This window comes from Vulpes vulpes, chromosome 3, assembly GCF_048418805.1.
Source record: "Vulpes vulpes isolate BD-2025 chromosome 3, VulVul3, whole genome shotgun sequence".
In the NCBI taxonomy this organism is placed as follows: domain Eukaryota; kingdom Metazoa; phylum Chordata; class Mammalia; order Carnivora; family Canidae; genus Vulpes; species Vulpes vulpes.
Window position 1 is genome coordinate 98,712,259 of NC_132782.1, and position 21,488 is coordinate 98,733,746.

General features: G+C 33.2%; 1 protein-coding gene across 1 annotated transcript in view; it reads right to left on the bottom strand.

The window, feature by feature from the left end:
• Window positions 1–21,488, bottom strand: part of LOC112908325 (phospholipid-transporting ATPase ABCA3-like) — a 135,188-nt gene that overhangs the window by 9,829 nt on the left and 103,871 nt on the right. Inside the window, exons 19-20 of the mRNA XM_072751292.1 lie at window positions 7,447–7,572; window positions 7,031–7,225 (exon numbers count right to left, since the gene is read on the bottom strand). Of these exons, the coding sequence (XP_072607393.1) occupies window positions 7,031–7,225; window positions 7,447–7,572 (321 nt within the window). The remainder of the gene's footprint in view (window positions 1–7,030; window positions 7,226–7,446; window positions 7,573–21,488) is intronic.

Here is a 21,488-nt window from a genome sequence, read left to right on the forward strand (position 1 = left end):
AAACATAATTGAAGTGACTTCAGATATTGGGATTATCAGATCAGATACGCAAGTGATTGTGCTTATTATGTTCAAATAAATTTTAAAAACTCAAAAACGTATTCATGAGAAAAAATGAAGCTGGAGATATCACAATTCCAGATTCCAAGCTGTACTACAAAGCTGTAGTAATCAAAATAGTATGGTACTGGCACAAATATAAACACATATATCAATGCAACAGGATAGAAAGCCCATAATTATATGGTGAGTTAATCTTTGACAAAAGAGGCAAGAATATGCAATGGGACAAACACAGTCTCCAGTCTATTCAACAAATGGTTGGGCAATGAGATACCACCTCACACCAGTGAGAATGGGGAAAATTAACAAGGCAGGAAACAACAAATGTTGGAGAGGATGCAGAGAAAAGGGAACCCTCTTACACTGTTGGTGGGAATGTGAACTGGTGCAGCCACTCTGGAAAACTGTGTGGAGGTTCCTCAAAGAGTTAAAAATAGACCTGCCCTATGACCCAGCAGTTGCATTGTTGGGGATTTACCCCAAAGACTCAGATGCAATGAAACGCCGGGACACCTGCACCCCGATGTTTCTAGCAGCAATGTCCACAATAGCCAAACTGTGGAAGGAGCCTCGGTGTCCATCGAAAGATGAATGGATAAAGAAGATGTGGTTTATGTATACAATGGAATATTACTCAGCCATTAGAAACGACAAATACCCACCATTTGCTTCAACATGGATGGAACTGGAGGGTATTATGCTGAGTGAAGTAAGTCAATCGGAGAAGGACAAACAGTGTATGTTCTCATTCATTTGGGGAATATAAATAATAGTGAAAGGGAGTATAAGGGAAGGGAGAAGAAATGTGTGGGAAATATCAGAAAGGGAGACAGAACATAAAGACTCCTAACTCTGGGAAACGAACTAGGGGTGGTGGAAGGGGAGGAGGGCGGGGGGTTGGGGGGAATGGGTGACGGGCACGGAGGGGGACACTTGACGGGATGAGCACTGGGTGTTTTTCTGTATGTTGGTAAATTGAACACCAATAAAAATTAATTTATTAAAAAGAAAAAAAAAAACATGGTGTTGGGAAAACTGGGCATCCACATGTAAAAGAATGAAACTCGACTACTTCCTTTCACCATACACAAAAATTAAAAAAAAATGGATTAAAGACTTAATGTGAGACGTGAAACAATAAAAATCCTAGAAGAGAACACAGGCAGTAATTCCTCTGCTTTGGCCATAGAATATTTTTCTAGATATGTCTCGAGATGGGAAATAAAAGCAAAAATAAGCTATTTTGCTTTTATTTTCAAAATTGAAAGCTTCTGCACAATGAAGGAAACATCAACAAAACTAAAAGACTGCCTACTGAATGGGAGAAAATATTTGCAAATGACATATACAATAAAGATTTAGTATCCAAAATATGTAAAGAACTTATAAAACTCAACACCCCAAAACCAAATAATCCAATTTAAAAATGGGTAGAAGACATGAACAGGCATTTCTTCAAAGAAAACAGCTAAAAGACACACGAAAAGATGCTCAATATCACTTATTATCAGGGAAATGTAAATCAAAACTACAGTAAGATATCACCTCATACCTGTCAGGATGGCTTAAAATCAACAACACAAGAAACAACAGGTGTTGGTGAGGGTGTGGAGAAAGGAAAACCTCCTGCACTGTTGGTAGGATTGAAAACTGTTATAGTCACTCTGGGAAACAGTATGGAGGTTCCTCAAAAAATTAAAAGTAGAACTACCCTATTATTCAGTTAATTCTACTACTACTAGTACAGTTATTTATAGAAAAACATTATTCAAATGGATAAATGCACCCCAATATTCATTGTAGCATTCTTTACAATAGCCAAATTATGGAAGCAGCCCAAGTGTCCATTGATTTATGAATATATATATATAAAGATTACTCAACCATAAAAAGAATGAAATCTTGCCATTTGCAAAAACATGGATGGATCTAGAGAGTATAATGCTAAGTGAAATAAGTCACAGAAAAACAAATACCATATGATTTCACTCCATTTGCAGAAGTTAAGAAACAAACAGACAAAGGGGAAAAGAAGGAGAGAGACAAACCAAGAAACAGACTCTTAACTATAGAGGACAAACTGATGATTATCAGAGGGGAGGTGGGTGGAGGATGAGTGAAATAGGTGATAGAGGTGAGAAGTACACTTATCATGATGAGCACTGAGTAATGTATGGAATTGTTGAATCACTATATTGTTCACCTGAAACTAATATTATACTGTATGCTGACCATACTGGAATTAAAATTAAAAATATCTTTATGAAAAAGAAAAGTATAAAGGCACCTGGATATTTTGGGAATGAACTATATATAATGTCTAAATATTAAAAATGAGTAAGTAAGTAAATAAATAAATAAAGCATATTACAAGCTTTGTGGATGCATTTGATAGCAATTTAATGACAATGGAAGAAATTATCCTGGAGATTAGGTAATATGAAAGTATCTAGGATGCAGCACAAAAATTAAAAATGGGGAAGTGAGAAAATGAGAGATATGGATAGACTGGAACTATCTGGATAGCTGAAGTTGCAGGAGAGAAAGAAAGAACAGGAGAAATATTTGAAGAAATCATAAGTTAAAATGACCCAGAACTAATTAAAGACACCAACTGATTAATTGAGGTATGTCAACACATTCCAAGAAGAAACAAAATTTTAAAATACTCAGATCTAAATATTTCATAATGAAGCATATATATAACAAAGAGAAAATTTAAAAGGTAACTACAGAGAAAAGAAATATTATCTATAAAGGAGTACCAGACTGAGCTAATTTCTCAAAAGTAGTGATGGAAACTAGATGATAGTGAAACAACAGATGAATTTGCTAAAGAAAAATAATGGCAAACTTTAAATTCTATACACAATGAAAATATCTTTTTGCCAATTAGGGTAAATAAGAGGCATTTACAGGTAAAAACAAAACATGAATAAGAAAGTTTGCCTGTGAGTTTCAGATTGAGAATCTGCAACTACCATTTCTATTCCATGCTGAGGAGAGGTTCTAGCCATTGCAATAAGGCAAAGGAAAAAAGCATATGATTAGAAAGGAAAATAACCCCTGTTATCTGCAGCAGTCATGATTTAAAAGTAAAACTTCCAACATAATTTCTAGATAAATATTAGAATTAAGAGAATTTGGTAATTTTGTTGATTAGAAGTTCAATATTTAAAAATCAATTGCACTCAGTGTGTCTGGGTGGCTCGGTTGGTTAAGCATTGGGCTCTTGATTTGGGCTGAGGTCATGAATCTCAGGGTCCTGGGATCCAGGCCCACATCTGGCTCTATGTTCTGTGTGGAGTCTGCTTCTGTCCCCCTCTCTCTGCCCCTCCCTCTGCTCACACACACACACTCTCTAAAATAAATAAGTAAATCATTTTTAAAAATCAGTTGCACTCAATAGACCATCAGCAAATAATAAAATGTAAAATCAATTAATTTAATATGAAAACAATATGTATAGAAATAAATTGCACAGTCTTATTGTTTCTTGATCTTATATCCAAACAAGCTGAACTCTAGTAGTGTATTATCTCTGTAAAACTTTAAAACCATTAGTTTGAGAGATTTAATGAGACCCAATACATGGAAACACATGTTTACTATAAATATATCAATATTCTGGAATCCCACTTAAAATCCCAGCATTTTTATGTAAAAATAAGCTAATTCCTCAATTCATCTATAATTTAAATTTTTTAATCAAAAATTAATTAATTAATCTGAGAGAGAGTGAGCATGAGCAGGGGGAGGGGCAGAGAGAGAGGGAGAGAGAAAATTCTCAAGCAGAGTCCCCACTGAGCATAGAGCCCGATACAGGGCTCTATCCTAGGATCCTGATGTCAAATCTCAGTCAAAATCAAGAGTTGGATGCTTAACTTACTGATCCACTCAGGGGGCCCCTCAGCAGAAACTTTTGAGGCTGAAAGGTGGTGGAATGATACATTTAAAGTGGAAAAAAAACATCATCCAAGAATTCTATACCAACAAAACTATCCTTCAAAAATAAGGAGAAATAAATTCCTCAATAAATAAAGATGAGGGAGATTTTTACCATCAGATCCACCCTACAGTAAATGCTAAAAACAATCCTTTACATTGAAATTAAAGGATACTAGGAAGTAAATTGAAGCCATGTGAAGAGATAAAGATCTCTGATAAAGCAAAGGACAGTGGCACATATAAAAACTAGAATTATTATAATTTTGATTAATGACTATTATATACAGTATTGAAAAGGCAAATGCATAAAATAATATTTAATGGTACACAAAGTATAAAGATGTAATTTGTGACAACAGTGACCAAGTGTAGACATGGGAACAGAGGTGTATAGAAGTAGAGTTTTGTGCATGATTGAATTTCAGTTGCTATCAATTCAAAAGAGATTGTTACAACTTTAGGATGTTAGATGAAATCCCAATGGTAATCACAAAGAAAATATCTGTATTTCTTTTGTACACAAAAAGAAATAAATTGTACCAAAACATGAAACTACCAAAAAAAAAAAAAATCAACTAAACACAATGTAAGGCAGTAACAGAGGAAATTAGGGACAAAAAACGTAGATAGGAGATATAGAAAACAAGAAATGGCAAAAGTCTTTCTCTATCAGTAATTACATTATTTTTTTTAAAAGATTGTATTTATCTATTAGAGAGACAGAGCACAAGTTGGGGGGAGGAGCAAAAAGAGAGGGAGAAGCAGACTCCCCTGGTGAGCGGTGAGCCCAACACAGAGCTCGATCTCAGGACCTAGGATCATGACCTCAGCAGACAAAGGCAGACACCTAACAGAGTCACTCTGGTGCACCTCAATCAGTAATTACTTTAAATGTAAATGGATTTAATTCCCCAATCAAAAGGCATATATTGGCAAAATGAATTAAAAACAAACAAACAAACGTGATCCAAATATATACTATCTAGTCAGAGACTCACTTGTGTTTAAGGACACAAATAGGTTAAGAGTTAAAAAGGACAGGAAAAAAATTTCATGCAAATAGTGCCTGAAAAAGCTGGATGGCTATAATATTATCAGACAAAATAGACCTAAAGTCAATAACTATGACAGGGACAAATACAATATTATATATCAATGAAAGGATTGATTTACCATGAAGATATAACAGTTATACACATCTATGCTCCAAATATCAGAACTCCAATGTATATAAAGAAAACAACAATAGACTTGAAGGGAGATAAACAACTAAAAATATGAGTTGGAGACTTCAATACCCCATTTTTACTTATTTTCTTTAAATTTTATTATTGAAATGGAGTTGACATACAACATTAGTTTACAATATCGTGATTCAATTCTGTGTATTATGCAATGCTCACCATGATAAGTGTAGTTGCCATCTGTCACTAAACAATGTAATTAGAATATTATTGACTATATCCCCTTTTGCTGTATTTATCATCCCCATGGCTTATTTATTTTATAATTGGAAGTTTGTACCTCTTAATCCCCTTCACCTATCCCCTTCCTTCTTGGAAACTCCCAGTTCGTTCTGTGTATCTAGAATCTGTTTCTGTTTTTGTTTGTTTGCTTTTTAGAATCCACCTATAAGTAAAATCACATGGTATTTGTCTTTTTTCTGTCTGACTTCTTTCACTTAGCGTAATACCATCTCGGTCCACCATGTTGTTGAAAATAGCAAGGTACCATTCTTTATTATGGCTAAGTGATATTTCATTGTATATACCACATCTTTTTTATCCCTTCATCTATCAGTGGACACTTAGGCTGCTTCCGTATCTTGGCTACTGTAAATAATTCTGCAATAAACATAGGGGTGCATATATCTTTTTGAATTAGCATTTTTCTTTTCTTTCTTTTTTTGCATTTTTATTTTCTTTGGGTAAATACATAGTAGTGAAATTTATAGATTGTTTGATATTTATATTTTTAATTTTTTGAAGTACTTTCATACCGCCTGCTGGGAATTTTAGAATCTCTGACCCCAAGAACCATCTGGAAGAACCCATTCACCTCCTATCATCATGCTTCACTTCTTCCTCTATTTCATTTTTTTCCCTTCTAGTATAAAAGTGGTCAATCTGTTTAATGTATAAAATATCTTCTATCTCAGTCTCACAGCTTAGGGTGAATTCTAATGCTTCCCTTTGCTTCAAAGCCAACTTTATTCAAAGTTTAACCCAAATTCTTAGCTTCACCTCTGTTACTAGTATACTGTTCATCCTAGAGCATGCAGGCTCCCACAACCCCATCTTCCTGATGTCATAATGATAATGTCCTATGAATTAAAGAAGAAAGAAATGCACCATTTAGGCTCCCATTACTACCACTCAACTGACCACAGTACAATAGTTCTTGCTAACAGCATCAGTGAAATTCTAGTTGCTAAATCCAATATATACTATTTAGGCTTTGAAAATCCACTTGAGATTTCCTAGAAGCTGACACCACTAACCATTTTTTTCTTCTTGAATTTTTCTTCCTACTTAGCTTTTCCCAAGGTTATGCAGTCTCTCCCAGGTTGCATGTGCACACAATGACTGGTTGGTTCAGGTATACAAAAGACAGGTACCTTGCCTTGATTTGGGACCACTCTGGAAGGCCATCCTGCTCCAGAACTTTAAGGTACATGAAGACCTCAGTTACAAGTGAATTGCATTTATAAGTGAAATGCTTCTTCTGCCCAGTCTTTCCTTCCTTACAGCACCTTGTCTGGCATATGTTAGATGTACTGTGAGACAACTTGCCTTTTACTCTAGTGGTTTCAAAGAACACAAAAGATAATCTTGTCTTAAATTCTTGTTGCCTATCTCCTCAAAAGCTTATGTCTCTCCCCAGAACCTACTGAGTCAACAGTATCAATATCAATGTCAATGTCTATCATGATTGCCATTTATTATCTTCAACACCTGCCTGTTACCTGTACCCCCAAGGCACCAAGCTTCTCATATCTTAGATTGCAATAGTGTCTTACCTTTTGGAGGCTTTTAGTGATGCTAAAGTGCTCAATGAACACATCCCCAGTGGTAACAGTCTCTTCTCCAGTCAAAATTTTGAAGGTAGTGGTTTTTCCAGCTCCATTGAATCCAAGCAATCCAAAGCACTCTCCCCTTTGAATTGTAACAGAGATATTTTTCACAGCCAGAACAACTGGATACTTAAAATATATCTAAAAAAAATCCAGAAAACACAATGTAGCAAAGAGTATTTGAAGATCAAATAAATAAATACCTCAGACTGCTATGGCCACTATTTTAGAAAGTTTCACAAGAATTCTTCTATTTCACTGGAAAAATACATATAGATTCTGAAGAACCACAGTTAATGGACACCAATGACAAGTTCTTAGGGATAAATAAAGCCAGTATATTGGCCAGTGAATGATGTTACCTTTGTGAGTTCCTTAATAAGCACTGCGGAATCCAATTCCTTCTGAGGCTGCCCCAGGATTCTCTGTCTTTCATTTTGTACATCTTCATCATCAGATTCTCCAGATAGTTCCTTGGACACTTTTCTCTATATTTTCAAAACAAGAATCATTAAAGTGAATGCTCTTTAGGTGTCTGGTCTACAGTGGGTGGTTTCATGAAAGCTAAACTGCGGAATAATCTCAAAGACATTAAAAAAGAATATTCTAGTCATTCCATGAAGTATTTGAATATCACCTCAGCATCATGTAGAGCTTGACTGAATTTTGAATAATAAATAGTTCATTAAAAGAATGATGGTAGAGATCAAGGGGGAAGAAAAAGTCATTCGACATAGTAGAAAGTTTGTGAATTAACATGCTACAATGTGTACTTTAAATCTTTAAAAGATGGAATTTATTTTTTAAAGTTTAAAAAAAAATTCCAGTTACCATACACTGTAATATTAATTTCAGATGTACAATATAGTGATTCAATACTTCCATTCAACACTTGCTGCTCATCACAAGTGCACATCCCTATCACTCATTCCCCCACCTCCCCTCTGATAACCATCAGTTTGTTCTCTATAGTTCAGAGTCTGTTTCTTGGTTTGTCTCTTTCTCTACACCCCCATTCATCAGTTTGTTATTTAAATTTCACATATGAGCGAAATCATATGCTATTTGCTTAAAAGACAGAGTCTAAAACATTCAGGGAAATAGCTTTTGTCACTTGGATCTTGTGAAGGAAATCATCCCAAGAGCTTAGAGAAAACTCTAAAAAACAGTCATGAATACTTAATCATAAATAACTTTTTTAAAGATCAATAAGGAATAGAAGCCAAGAAAATCAGCAAGGCTTAACTAGATTTTTCCTAAGAAACTCATTGGCTTATACTTTCAAGATAAATATTACAAGATAATATTGTTCTTTATTACTCTTAATTAGACCAAATAGCTTTGGGAAACTGATGTCAAGATGGCAGAACAGAAATTTGGCATAATTTTGAAGACTGTTTTGTCCAATCAATTCAGAACACATTGGCTTTTATTTCCACAAATTAAAATATTTGGATTCCATAGTGTGTGGTTTTTCTAGAATCGGATGCCTCAGGAAACACTGCAGCTATAGCTGAGATCAATCAAATGTGATTTATCACAATTAAAGTACGTTAAACACTGAAAGGCTAAAGAATAACTTTCTTTTATGAGGAAAAGGGAAAAATGAGTAGGACTTCATCTTGAAGTACTTTAACACTACCAGAATGGCAATGTGAGGAGATCTGTGGACCTGTGCCCTAGTGAAAGTGGTAAAATCATCTAATTAATAATTGTGTAAAGGCTTTGGAAATTATCCTATGGGTATATAGCAAATGAAGAGGCATTTATTCAATAAATATACTAAGCTTGGTAAAAATAGTGAAATCCCGTGACATTGGATCATAACTCACTCCTTCTCTCTCTTCTTGCTGCTCAGAAAAGAACTTCACTTCAAGCAGGTGCAGCCAAGAATACAAAGCTCCCTTTTCCCTACCCTTTACAACTGAGGGCTCAGGTAAATTCTTGGGGGGAGAAAGAATGTAAGCATTTCACATTTTGCAGAGGCAAAGTTCTGGGTGACTGTAATTGAGAATTTGGGGTTCCCTTCTCCCACCTATTCTCTATACAGAAAGTGGAGGATCATCTACCTTGGGTGTAGTATGATATATTGAACTCGAGTTCATTCTTGGGATGAAGTCTTCATGCTGAGAGGGATAAGCTAAGAAGAGTAGAATCTACTGTTTCCCAATGAGCACCCAGCTTTTGAAATAGTGTTATCACTCAAGAAAGAAGCACACCACCATCTCTGCCCTCAACTTTGGAGTGAGGCCCAGAAATTTTACCCAGGGTTAGAGTTAGACTGTAAAACAGAGAGCTCATATGTTCTCCTCTATAGAATTATCCTTATTTGAAACAGTATAGGGAAGTTCAAGCCTAAAGATTGTCTCAAAATAATGGAAGTTTTTATTTAAAACAGTTACGAAATGACTGGTAGCTTCATTGGAGATATAAATAGGCTAGCTACCTTTATTAGAAAGAACCAGGGAAAGACATAGCTATGAAGAGCCCTCCTGGGGTGAAACTAATCTTTAACACTAACCTCAAACTATTTCTGCAAAGAAGTTCATATTTAATGGTTACCTCAATGGAGCAACTTATGTGTTAGGACATTGATGACAGAAATACAAAAACCGCCAGCTGTTAGTAGAGCTTAACAGTTGGGTTGGACATGGAAAGAGACAAAAAGAGACCTTCAGACCACGTCATTCCATGCTCATGCCTCCATGTCCAGGTCTGCATCCTCTGAAGAACAATATCAGAGGCTTCACACTACAAGGAAAATAGATTTCACAGAAACATCCCAGCCAGTTAAATAAACTAGCCAACAAGGAAAGTTCCCTGGGAAAGGGTGATACCCACAGAACCAATATGTATTTAATATATCCAGAGTTTAGCAAAAAATTATGATATAGAAGAAACAGGAAACTGTGTTCCATACAAAGGAAAAAGATCTAGGAATAGGAACTACCTTTGAAAATGACCAGATGTCAGATTTAATAAACAAAGACTTCAAAGTAGTCATAACTATTTTCAAATTAAAGGAAACCATGTTTTAAGGAGTAAAGGGAGGTATGATGATAGTGTTTTACCAACTAAAGATTACCAATAACAAGATAGAAATTATAAAAGAAAGAATTCAATGAAAGTTCAGGAGTTGAAAAGTATAAAATGAAAAACTCACTAGAAGAACTCAATAATAAATTTGAACTGGCAGGAAAAAATAATTAGAAAAGTAAATAGATACAAAGGGAGTATTAAACCTGAAGAATGGAGAGAAAAACAATCAAGAAAAATGAACAAAGCCTCAGAGAAATGTGAGATACCACTTAGTGCATCAATATATGCACAATGAGAATGTCAAATGGAAAAGAGAAGCGTAAAAATATTAAAAGAAATGGTGGAACTTCCCAAGTTTCATGAAAAACATTAATTTACACATCCATAGCTTAGTGAATACCAAGTATGATACACACAAATAGATCTGTACACAGACATAGAAAAAATGCTGACTGCCAAAAGCAAGGAGAAAATCTTAAATCAGCAAGAGGTAAACACTTTTCACTTATAAGAGATTTTCTAACAAGAGTAACACCTGACTTTTTATAAAAAACAGTGGAGAGTTATATCAGCAAGATGATGGATTAGGTAGGCTCAGTGCTTGCCTCAGCCCCCCACCAAGGCAATGATTTAACAAATATTCACAGAGAAAATAACCCTGGGAGAGCTCTGGAGTACAATTAAGAGGCTGCAGCAACCTGGTGGAGTAAAAAATCCAGGCATGGCCATATAGAAGAGTAGAGAATGCATTTTACCCACATCAACCCATTCCTCAGCTTAGCACACCTTGGTACCAAGAAGAATCTCTTTGTTCACAACCTCCCTCCTTGAGAGAAAAGTAGAGCAAGAAGGTCCCAGCAGCCATTGTTATTAGTAACAGCAGCCCTTACTACTGCTAAGAGACACTAAAGCCTTCAGTGTCAAAGATGTTTGCAGTCTTCAATAATGCTAAACTCAAAAAAAAATAAATAAATAAAAAAAATTAAAAAAAAAATAATGCTAAACTCAGCTGATGGAACAGTCCAGAGCTTATGCCACTATTCACCCCAACACCCTGAGCCAGAGATACTGCTGTACCCCACTGAAATCAGAACCAGAGATGCCATACCCCACTCACCTGGTGCCCTCACACTCACACATAGGTAAAGATCTTTCCCCACCTAAGTCAGTCTATAAAGTTTAGAAGAGGTGACTGTTCCTAAATGCACAGACATATATACAAGGCTACAAGGAACACACGCAAAAAAAATCAAGGAACAACAACAAAAATTTGAACACAAAATATGACACCACTAAAGGAACACAATGAACTTCATGTAACTTATCCCAAAGAAATGTAGATTTAAAAATTACCTGACAAAATAATTCAAAATAATTGTTTTAAAGAAGTTCAGTGAGCTATAAGAGAACACAAATAGACAATTTAATGAAATTAGGAAACAACATATGAATAAAGGAGTTCAAAAGGAGATAAAATCATAAGAAAGAGAACTAATAAATGAATTCGTGAAGTTTCAGTTTACAAAATCAATGTTTAAAAACCCATTGCATTTCTACACACAATAATGATCTATCAGAAAGAAAAATTAAGAAAACAATCCCATTTATAATTGTGTCAGAAAGAATAAAATACCTTGGAATAAATTTAACCATGAAGGTGAAATTCTTGTACACTGAGAACTAAAAGACAATGAAAGAAATTGAAAAAGACTTGAATAATGGAAAATATTATGTGCACATGGTTTGGAAAAGTTTACATTGCTAAAACCAAGAGGCTCAATCTAATCAATTAGTAGCAGAGATGCATTTGAATCATAAAAATACTGCTAATCTAAAAAAAGACATGAAACGAAAAAATAAAGTATAGATGTGAAAGAAAATAAATAGCAAGTTGATAAATTTAAACCCAACCATATAACAAATTACATTAAGAATAAAGTCTAAAAAAAAGAATAGTCTAAATTCGATTAAAATATAGAGATTGTCAGATTGAATAAAAAACAAAACAAAGTGAACTATGCTATCTATAAGGAACTCATATCAAATATAGTAATATACAGAGGTTAAAGGTCAAATGACAAAAAACATACATCATGCAAATTACATGAAAAAATTGGCAGAGTAATATCAGACAAAGTATATTACGGAACAAGGAATATCAACAGAAATTTTTTAAAATGGCAGTTACATAATGATAAAGGGTCAATTCATCAAGAGGACATAAAAATATTAAGTGCAGGTGCACCTAAAATTTAGACTCTAAACAAATAAGGCCCAACTCCCCCCCCAAAAAAAAAAGAAAAAAGAAAAAGAGGAGAAATAGACAAATTCATTGCCATCCATCCTTAGAGTCTTTAACGCTAATCTCTTGAAAACTGGCACAACAGGTTAATGAAAAAAGAAACAGTAAAATGTAGAAAAGTTGAACAACATTATTAAACAACTTTATCTAGTTCACAGTTAAAAAACACTGCATACAATAGGAGCAGAATATGCATTCTTTCAAGTAAAGGAACATTTGCCAAGATAGGGCATGTTCTGGGCCATGAAACAAGTTTTCATAAATTTTTGAAGACAGAAGAATATGTACTCCAGCAACAAATATCTGTAAAATTTTGAAATAGTTAGAAATTAAACAACACACTTTAAAAATAACTCATGCACCAAGAAAGGAATCACAAAAGATATTAGGAAATGTTTTGAAGAGAATGAAAACATGGTATGTCAAAATTTATGAGATGCACCTAAAGCAGTGATAGGGAGATATTTATATCATCAAATATTTATATTAAAAAGAATAGTCTTGAAAAGGAAAAAGTCTCATTGATCCAACTTCTACTGGAAAAAAACAGAAATAAAAATAAAACAATACAAGTAAATCTCTAATAAGCAGAAAGAGATAATAATGGCATGGGCTAATACAGTGATGTTGGAAATAGAAATAATAGAAGGAAAAAAATCAATGAACCCAAAAGTGGGTTATTTAAAATATCTATAAAATTCAATAAATTTTAGCTTAACTGATCAATAAAAAAAATTACCAATGTGAAGAATGAATAATGGGACATTACCATAGATACTCTGAACCTCAGAAGACTAAGAGCTCCTTGCAAAGGAAAATTCCTGATATGATGGAAATATTGTATATTTCGATTATGGTGAGATTGTAATGGTTTCACAACTGTAAATATTTGTCAAAATTCAAAGATGGTAAAACTTAGATGACTAACTTTGAAATGAAAGAAATCATGTCCCAGAGAAAAAGAATATTGAAATGCATAATATGATATATGTTGGTGAAGTTACAAAAACTTATGGGCAAAGGAAGAAAAAAAAAACATACTGCCATACAGTCAGGGAAAAAAAGGTAGGCACTCAACCGCTAAGCCACTCAGGCATCCCATAAAATATAATCTTTATTCATAAACATAAAATGAGGCAAAAACATCCATGCTATTTACAGGCAACTATAAGAACTATAAATGTTATAAGAATTCAATCATGGGAGACCTGTACTTGGAATTCTATAAAACATTGATGAAAAAATTAAAGATGACACAAAAAATTGAAAAGACATTCCATGCCCATTATTTGGAAGAACAAATATTGTTAAAGTGTCTATAGTACCCAGAGCAATCTATGATGCTTACTGTAATTCCTATCAAATAACAACAAATTTTTTTTCACAGAACTAGAACAAATAATCCAAATATTTGTACAGTACCACAAAGACCCTGAGTAGTCAAAACAATCTTCAAAATAAAACAAAACTGGATATCACAGTTACAGACTTCATGTTACAATACAAAGCTTGACTAATTAAAACGATATGGTATTGGCACAAAAACAGACACATAGATTGACAGAACAAAATAGAAAACCCCAAAATAAACCCACAGTTACATGGTCAATGAATCTTCAATAAAGGAGGAAACAGGATGCTGGTGATAAATGGGCCATGGAGGAAGTGTCAACAAATATGAAAAAGCAAATCCATCCATAACTATACAGACAGTCCATCTGAACTATTCAGCCAATGGAATATTACTCAACCATAAAAAAATGGAATCTTGCCATTTGCAACAATATGGATGGAGCTAGAGAGAATAATGCTAAGTATACTAAGTCAGAGAAAGATAAATACCATATGATTTCACTTATATGTGGAATTTGAGAAACAAAACAAAAAAAGAGAAAGAGACAAACCAAGAAACTTTCTCTTACCTATAGAGAAAAAACTGGTGCTTACCAGAAAGGAGGTGGGTGGGGGGAATGAGAAAAATAAGTGAAGGCAATTAAGAGTAAACTTACCATGATGAGCACTGAGTGAGGCATGGAATATTTGAGTCACTATATTGTATACCTGAAACTAATATAACACTGTATTTAACTATACTGGGATTAAAATTAAAAACTTAATAAAAATAAATAAGATACAAACATATGTACAGGAAAAATGCAGTAAGATGAATTGCTAGATATTCATCACTTTATCAAACAGCAATAAAATGAACAAGTACTTGGAAAAAAAAGAATAAAATTATGGGAGATGACACTGCCATTCCCCGACCTAGCCTAAGTAAACAATTGTGTCTTGATTTATGTTGGATGCTGATGCAGTTTGGAGTGGAGAAGTTAAGGAGAAAGTTGTGCTGCTTTAAGACTGAGTATAAGAAGTCTGCTTCAATTCTGCCTTCCAAATCTCATGTGGACTTCTTTCCTTACCAACTCTAAACTGGGATAATACAGGGAAGGGGATTCCAGCAAATAAGGTTCTGGCTTAGCCAAATTGGCATCATGCCTTGGTAGATCACAGTCAAACTGATGGAAACCAAAGATAATGATAAACTTTTAAAAACAGCAAAAAACAAAACAAAACAAAACAAAAAAGCAATGCAATACACACAAGAAAAAACAATTTGAGTGATTGGTCTCTTTTCATTTGAATTAAAAGAAGCCAGAAGATAACCAAATGACATGGTAGAGTGCCAAGAAAAAACCCAACTATCAACCTAGGCTTCTAAAGAAAGCAAAATACACTCCAAGAATGAAGATAAATAAAGACATTTTCAGATAAAAGAAGACTAACATAGTCCTTCTCTAACTAAAATAAATTGTTAAATAAGTTTTCAGTGTAAAGGAAAATCATAACAGAGGGAAACTCATATGTTCAGGAAAGAATGAATAGCAACAGAGATGCTAAATACTAGGTAAGTATAAAATCATTTCCCCTATTGGTTACTTTGAAATGCATAGTGTACTAAAGCAAAATATAGTATTATTTTTCATGGTTAATAACATAATGACATATAGAGATGTAAGACATACACCAACTATAGCATTAAAAACAGTGAGGGATAGAAATGGACATTTATGCTTTCACAATTACTACATTTCACAATATGAAATAGACTATGAAAAATTAACTATATATTTTGTAAACCCTGCATTGACCACTAAAAATAAATATAGAAGTAAAGCTAGAGTAAATTGAAAAATTAAAATAGAGTTCCAGAGGCGCCTGGGTGGCTCAATTCATTAAGCTTCTGCCTTGGGCTCAGGTCAAGATTCCAGGGTCCTGGGATCAAGACCCAGTCAGGCTCCTGCTCAGCAGGGAGTCTGCTTCTCCCTCTGCTTTTCCCTCTCATTCATCTTGCTTTTTCTCTCTCTCTCTTCCTCTCAAATAAATGAATAAAATCTTTTAAAAAATGAAATAGAATTCCAAATATATTCAATTAATCCAAATTAAGGCAGAAATGGGAAAGCAGTGAGACAAAAACCTGAAGGGGCAAACAGAAGACAAATAATATATGTGGTCAATAGAAATACAAATTTATCAATGAAGGACTAACTGCTCAAATTGAAAAGTCAGAGATTATTAGAATAGACAAAAAGTTAGGACCCAATCACATGCTGTTTACAGCAATCCACTTTAAATGTAAAGACAGAATTTTGAAAATAAATGTATGTGAAATGACATACCATGAAATAGTACATACAAGAGTGAAGGTGCCACATTAATTTCACAGGAAATAGACTTTAAGACAAAGAATATTAGCAGAGATATATGTCATTATCAGCAATACTCTGATTCAATTAATCAGAAAGACATGTAATAATATTTATTAGCTTAGTGATATTCAAAATGTATTTTTAAAATATGACAGAATTAAAGGGAGAAATAAACCTACAACCAGGATTGGAGATTTTACACTCTTTTCTCAGCAATTGAAAGATAAATCTAACAAAAATATCAGTTAGAAACTAGGTAATATAAACAATCCAATCAACCATCATAACCTAATTGATATTTATAGAACATTACAACTAACATGCAAAATACACATTTATTTCACATAAACACATCACCAAGATTGATCATATGCTGAGCCATATAGCAATTATCAATTAATTTAAAAGGATTTACCATAGAGTATTTTTTTTTATCACAAAGGAATTAAACTAGAAATCAATAACAATTAATATATCTAGAAACTTCCCAAATATTTTGAAATTTATTTATAGACTTTTAAGTAATCCATACATCAAAAAAAGAAATCATATAGGAAATTTTAAAAATTCTTAAACATTTGAATAATAGTGAAAATATAAGACATCAAATTTTTTTCAGGGTACAGCTAGAGAACTATTCACAGGGAAGTATTTTGCTTTCAATGTTTATATTATTAAAGAAGAAAGACCTAAAACCTGTAGTTTCAGTCTTTCCATAAAGAAACTAGGAGGCAAGTAACCCAAAAGCAAGTAGCAAGAAGAACAAATTTTAAATAAAGACCAAAAATATCAGTGAAAGAGAGAACAGCCAACAAGAAATGAAAGTAGTAAACACAAAATTTGGTTCCTTGAAATAATCAATAAAAACAAATGCAATTTATTGAAGGTAAATTAAACTCGATAAATTTTATTTTAAAAAATATATCTCTGGGGCACCTGGGTGGCTCACTTAGTTGAGCAGCCAACAGTTTCAGCTCAGGTCATGATCTTAGGGTCCTGGGATTGAGCCAGGCCCATGTCAGGCTCCATGCTCTGCACTCAGCAGGGAGTGTGCTTCACTCTTCCTCTGCTCCCTCCCCACCTCATTCTTTCTCTTTCTAAAATAAATAAATCTTTAAAAAATCATATATATATATATGATATTTCTGTGAACCCTAGATTTTTCTTTTACCAGTACCTAAGATAGTCATATATAGATAAATGCTTTTCAGGCTTAATGTTCCATTTGCTTGGAGTTTTTTATTTTTATTTTTTTTTTAATTTTTATTTAGTTATTTACTTGAGAGAGAGTGTGAGTGAGAGCGAGCAAGTGAGGGGAGGAGCAAGAGCCACCCAGGTACCACCCTCTACCCTTCCCACCTTCTTAAAAAGATTTTGTTTGGAATCATCCTTTTTTTTTGAATCTAGTATTAGAATTTTTATTGATAAGTCATGACATTTTTATTTCTGATTTACACTTTGTCTAAATTATAAAATAATCATAAATAGCAATGATAATAGAGACTAGAATACAAACAAAACAGGTTTTTTTTAGAAGTAGATGTGCATTAGGTTCTCAGAATGAGTATAATTTTTTTAATAAATTAATTTTTTATTGGTGTTCAATTTACCAACATACAGAATAACACCCAGTGTTCATCCCGTCAAGTGTCCCCCTCAGTGCCCATCACCCATTCACCCCCCCGCCCCGCCCTCCTCCCCTTCCACCACCCCTAGTTCATTTCTCAGAGTTAGGAGTCTTTATGTTCTGTCTCCCTTTCTGATATTTCCCACACATTTCTTCTCCCTTCCCTTATATTCTCTTTCACTATTATTTATATACCCCAAATGAATGAGAACATACACTGTTTGTCCTTCTCTGATTGACTTACTTCAAGAATGAGTATAATTGATAATAAAATCTTAAGGCTCATGCTTAATTACTCACCTTCTTGAATGTCTTATAGATACCAAAGTAAACATATTGACTGAAAAATGTTCTTAGCTTCCACAAGGTAGTGTCCAAAAAGAAAAGGAAGAGAAGGTAAATAAAGCCTATGATACTCATTATAATCATGTACTTTCCAATCATTTTCTCTTCCAAAGAATAAACATTCTTTGCAATATCTGAGAATGGCAGAGTGAGAGAAAGAGAAGGAGATTAAGAGAGAGAGAAAGAGAGAGATCTTAATACAGAACACTGACACCATGAACAAGGCCTAAGAAAACAATAAATAAGAAATAAAGAGGGGAATGAAGTATTAGGCTAAATTGAGAAAAGTAAACTATTTGAAGTGTGAAAAGTGATTTTCCTACTACACAAATATCATTTCAACAATGAATTTTGAAGGCTAATTTCATGATTATAATATATAGTAATCAAGTAAGCATATTAATATTAATATATTTATTGATATGGCTATTAACTATTGCATGTTATGAAAAATCTGCCCCAAATCCTTTTAGAAGTGTGAAATCTTAAATTGATAATTAGAAGAAAATATTAAAGTGCAAATACTCTTGCAAAAGATAACACTTTGCTTTTAAAAGGTAAAAATGACCATTAGTGATACTTCTTGAACTTTCTTGAGAAGTTGAGTGAAAAAGTATAGAATTTTGTTATAAGATAATTATATACTTTTCTTCCTTTTAAAAATTTATCTTTTGAGTGGTTTTAAATTTACAGAAAAATTACAAACACTATAGAGAATTTCAAATATTCTGCATGTGCTCCTTAATTATTAACAGCATACATTGGTATGGCACATGTTATAATAATGAATAAATATTATCTTTTTTAAAAAAGATTTTATTTATTCATTCATGAGAGACACACACACAGAGAGGCAGAGATATAAGCAGAGGGAGAAGCAGGCTCTCTGTGGGGAGGTGGGTAGGGTGGGGAGAGGAGCCTGATGAGGGACTTAATCCCAGGACCCCGAGATCATGACCTGAGCCAAAGGCAGATGCTTAACCACTGAGCCACCCAGGTGCCCCAATAAATATTATCATTAACAAATATCAAATATTACCATTAATTAAAGTCCCTGATTTATTCAGGTTTCCTTTTTAAAAATGTAATGTTCTTTTTTGTTTGTTTTTCTGTGAACCAGTCTAGAATCTTATATTATATGTTGTGGTTGGTTGCATTTCCTGAAGTACCTCTAACTGTGACAGTTTCTCAGATTTTCCTTATCTTTTATAACATTGACAGTTTTGAGGAGTACTGGTCAGGTATTTTGTAGGACTTCGCTCAACTGGGATATGTCTCATGCTTTCCTCTTTTTTCTTCTTTATGATTAGACTGAGATTATGGGTTTTGAGAAGATCACAGAGATAAAGTAAGATTTTTATTTCAAAAACAACAACAACAACAACAAAAGGTACACACTACCAGTGTGACTTATCACTGTTAATATTGACCTTGATCACTCGGTTGATTTCTAATTAAGTTAATAACTCTATGGTTTTTAAAATATTTTTTTTGTATTTGCTATTTTTATTTTTGTTTTCTTGACATGCTAGCTTTGTATGAATGTTGGCTATCCCTGTTGTGAATTGTGAATTTTCATGAACCATCAAAACAATAATTTTATGCAGTGGTGATGATGAGTTTGGGTTGATTACTTGGTTGCTTAGCTTATGAAAGGATTTCTATTGGCAGAGTGAAACATAATTCCTTTAATAAATGTCCTTCTGCTGCTGGTGGTAGTGATGTGGTAGTAATGTGGGTACAGTTTTCTGATTCCCTGATAACTTTTTGTTTTATAGTACCATTCATTATTACTATATTTTCCTTCTTTTTACATATCATTAACCTTCTAAGGGATAATTCTGTCTTCTAAGTTGTTCTTCTCAGAAGTGGTGCCTTCCCAAGATGAGAATTTTACAAAAGTGATGAGAGATCAACTCACAGATGCAAGAATTCAGAGAATCTAACTAAGGAAAATACAAACTTTCCAAACACCACTGAAATCCATCCTAATAATGAAAAGAAGACAGGATAACAATAAATGATTTAAGAACCCATCTTATGAAAAAAAAAAAAAAAAAAAAAGAACCCATCTTATGATATTAGAAAATTAGTTGTTCAAAATGGAAAATGTGGAAGAAAAATTAAAAAACCCAAGAGATTAATAATTTAAGAAACAAACATGTGATATGAAGAATCAATAAACGTGAAAGCTTGTTTTTTGAAAAGACTAATATGATTGATAAGCCTTTGGTAAGATTTATCAATAAAAATATGTAAGTGGAAAAAATTCAGAATATTGTAAATGAATATGCTAAGTTCGATAGAATTCATAGATTTTAAAAATACCATAAGATATCATAAACAAATTTATGCCAATGATTTTGAAAATTTAGGTAGAATGAAATGATTCTACAAAACTCTATCAGTTCCTCTCCCCAAATTATTAAAGAGGACACCCAAATAGTTTTATCTTTATTAAGGAAACATGATCAATAATCTCCATGCACATTCAGTTTATTATTTAATTTTTTATGCAAAATAAGCTTATGTAATTTGACAGAATATGTAATTCAGTAAAACAAAGAAGAAAAATCATTTGCCCATCTGAACAGGAGCGTAAGTAAAACTGAACAGTTATTTATGATTAAAAAAAAAAGTTTACTAAACACAGGATGGTGGCAGAGAAACTCCCTTAATCCAGGAAACTAAGTTCCCTTTGAATCTCAGTTCTGGCTCATAAAAGCTGTGTGAAATAGGGCACATAGTTTCAGTGAAGATGTTCTCTCTGAAGCTGGAATGAAACTAGATGTCTGCTATCACCACTTTGATTAAATCCAAACTATTTGTCCTTGACAAAGCAGTATGTAGTGTCCTTATTGGCAGCCTGCTTAAAATGTACCTGTTGAAAATAAGAAATCATCTACTCACAAATTATTAAAGTTAATAAAATAAATAATTTAGCAAGTTCAGTATACAAAACGATCTCTTTCAACTTTCTTTGTATCAGCAAGAAACAAAAAAATGACACTTCAAAAAGTGATACTATTTATAATAGCATCAAAAGATATGTAGGAATAAAGTTAGTAACATATCTGTAATACTTGTAAACAATTAGTATTAAATTAGTAAATTAGTATTAAATGAAAATGAAGAAGTCCTAAGTAAATAGATGGATGGCTAGAACTCAATAAGCAAAGGCATATACCAAGCCACAGAGTGTAAAAACAAAATTGTAAAGATATTAAATCTTTCAAAATTTTTTTTACAGAATTAAAGCAATGTCAGTAAAATTCCTACTAGATTTGTTTTGTGTGTGTGTGTGTTAAAGAAAAGGTAATCCCTAAATATATACAGAATTGCAAAATAAATGTCAAGACATAGCCAGTTCCAATTTCAAAA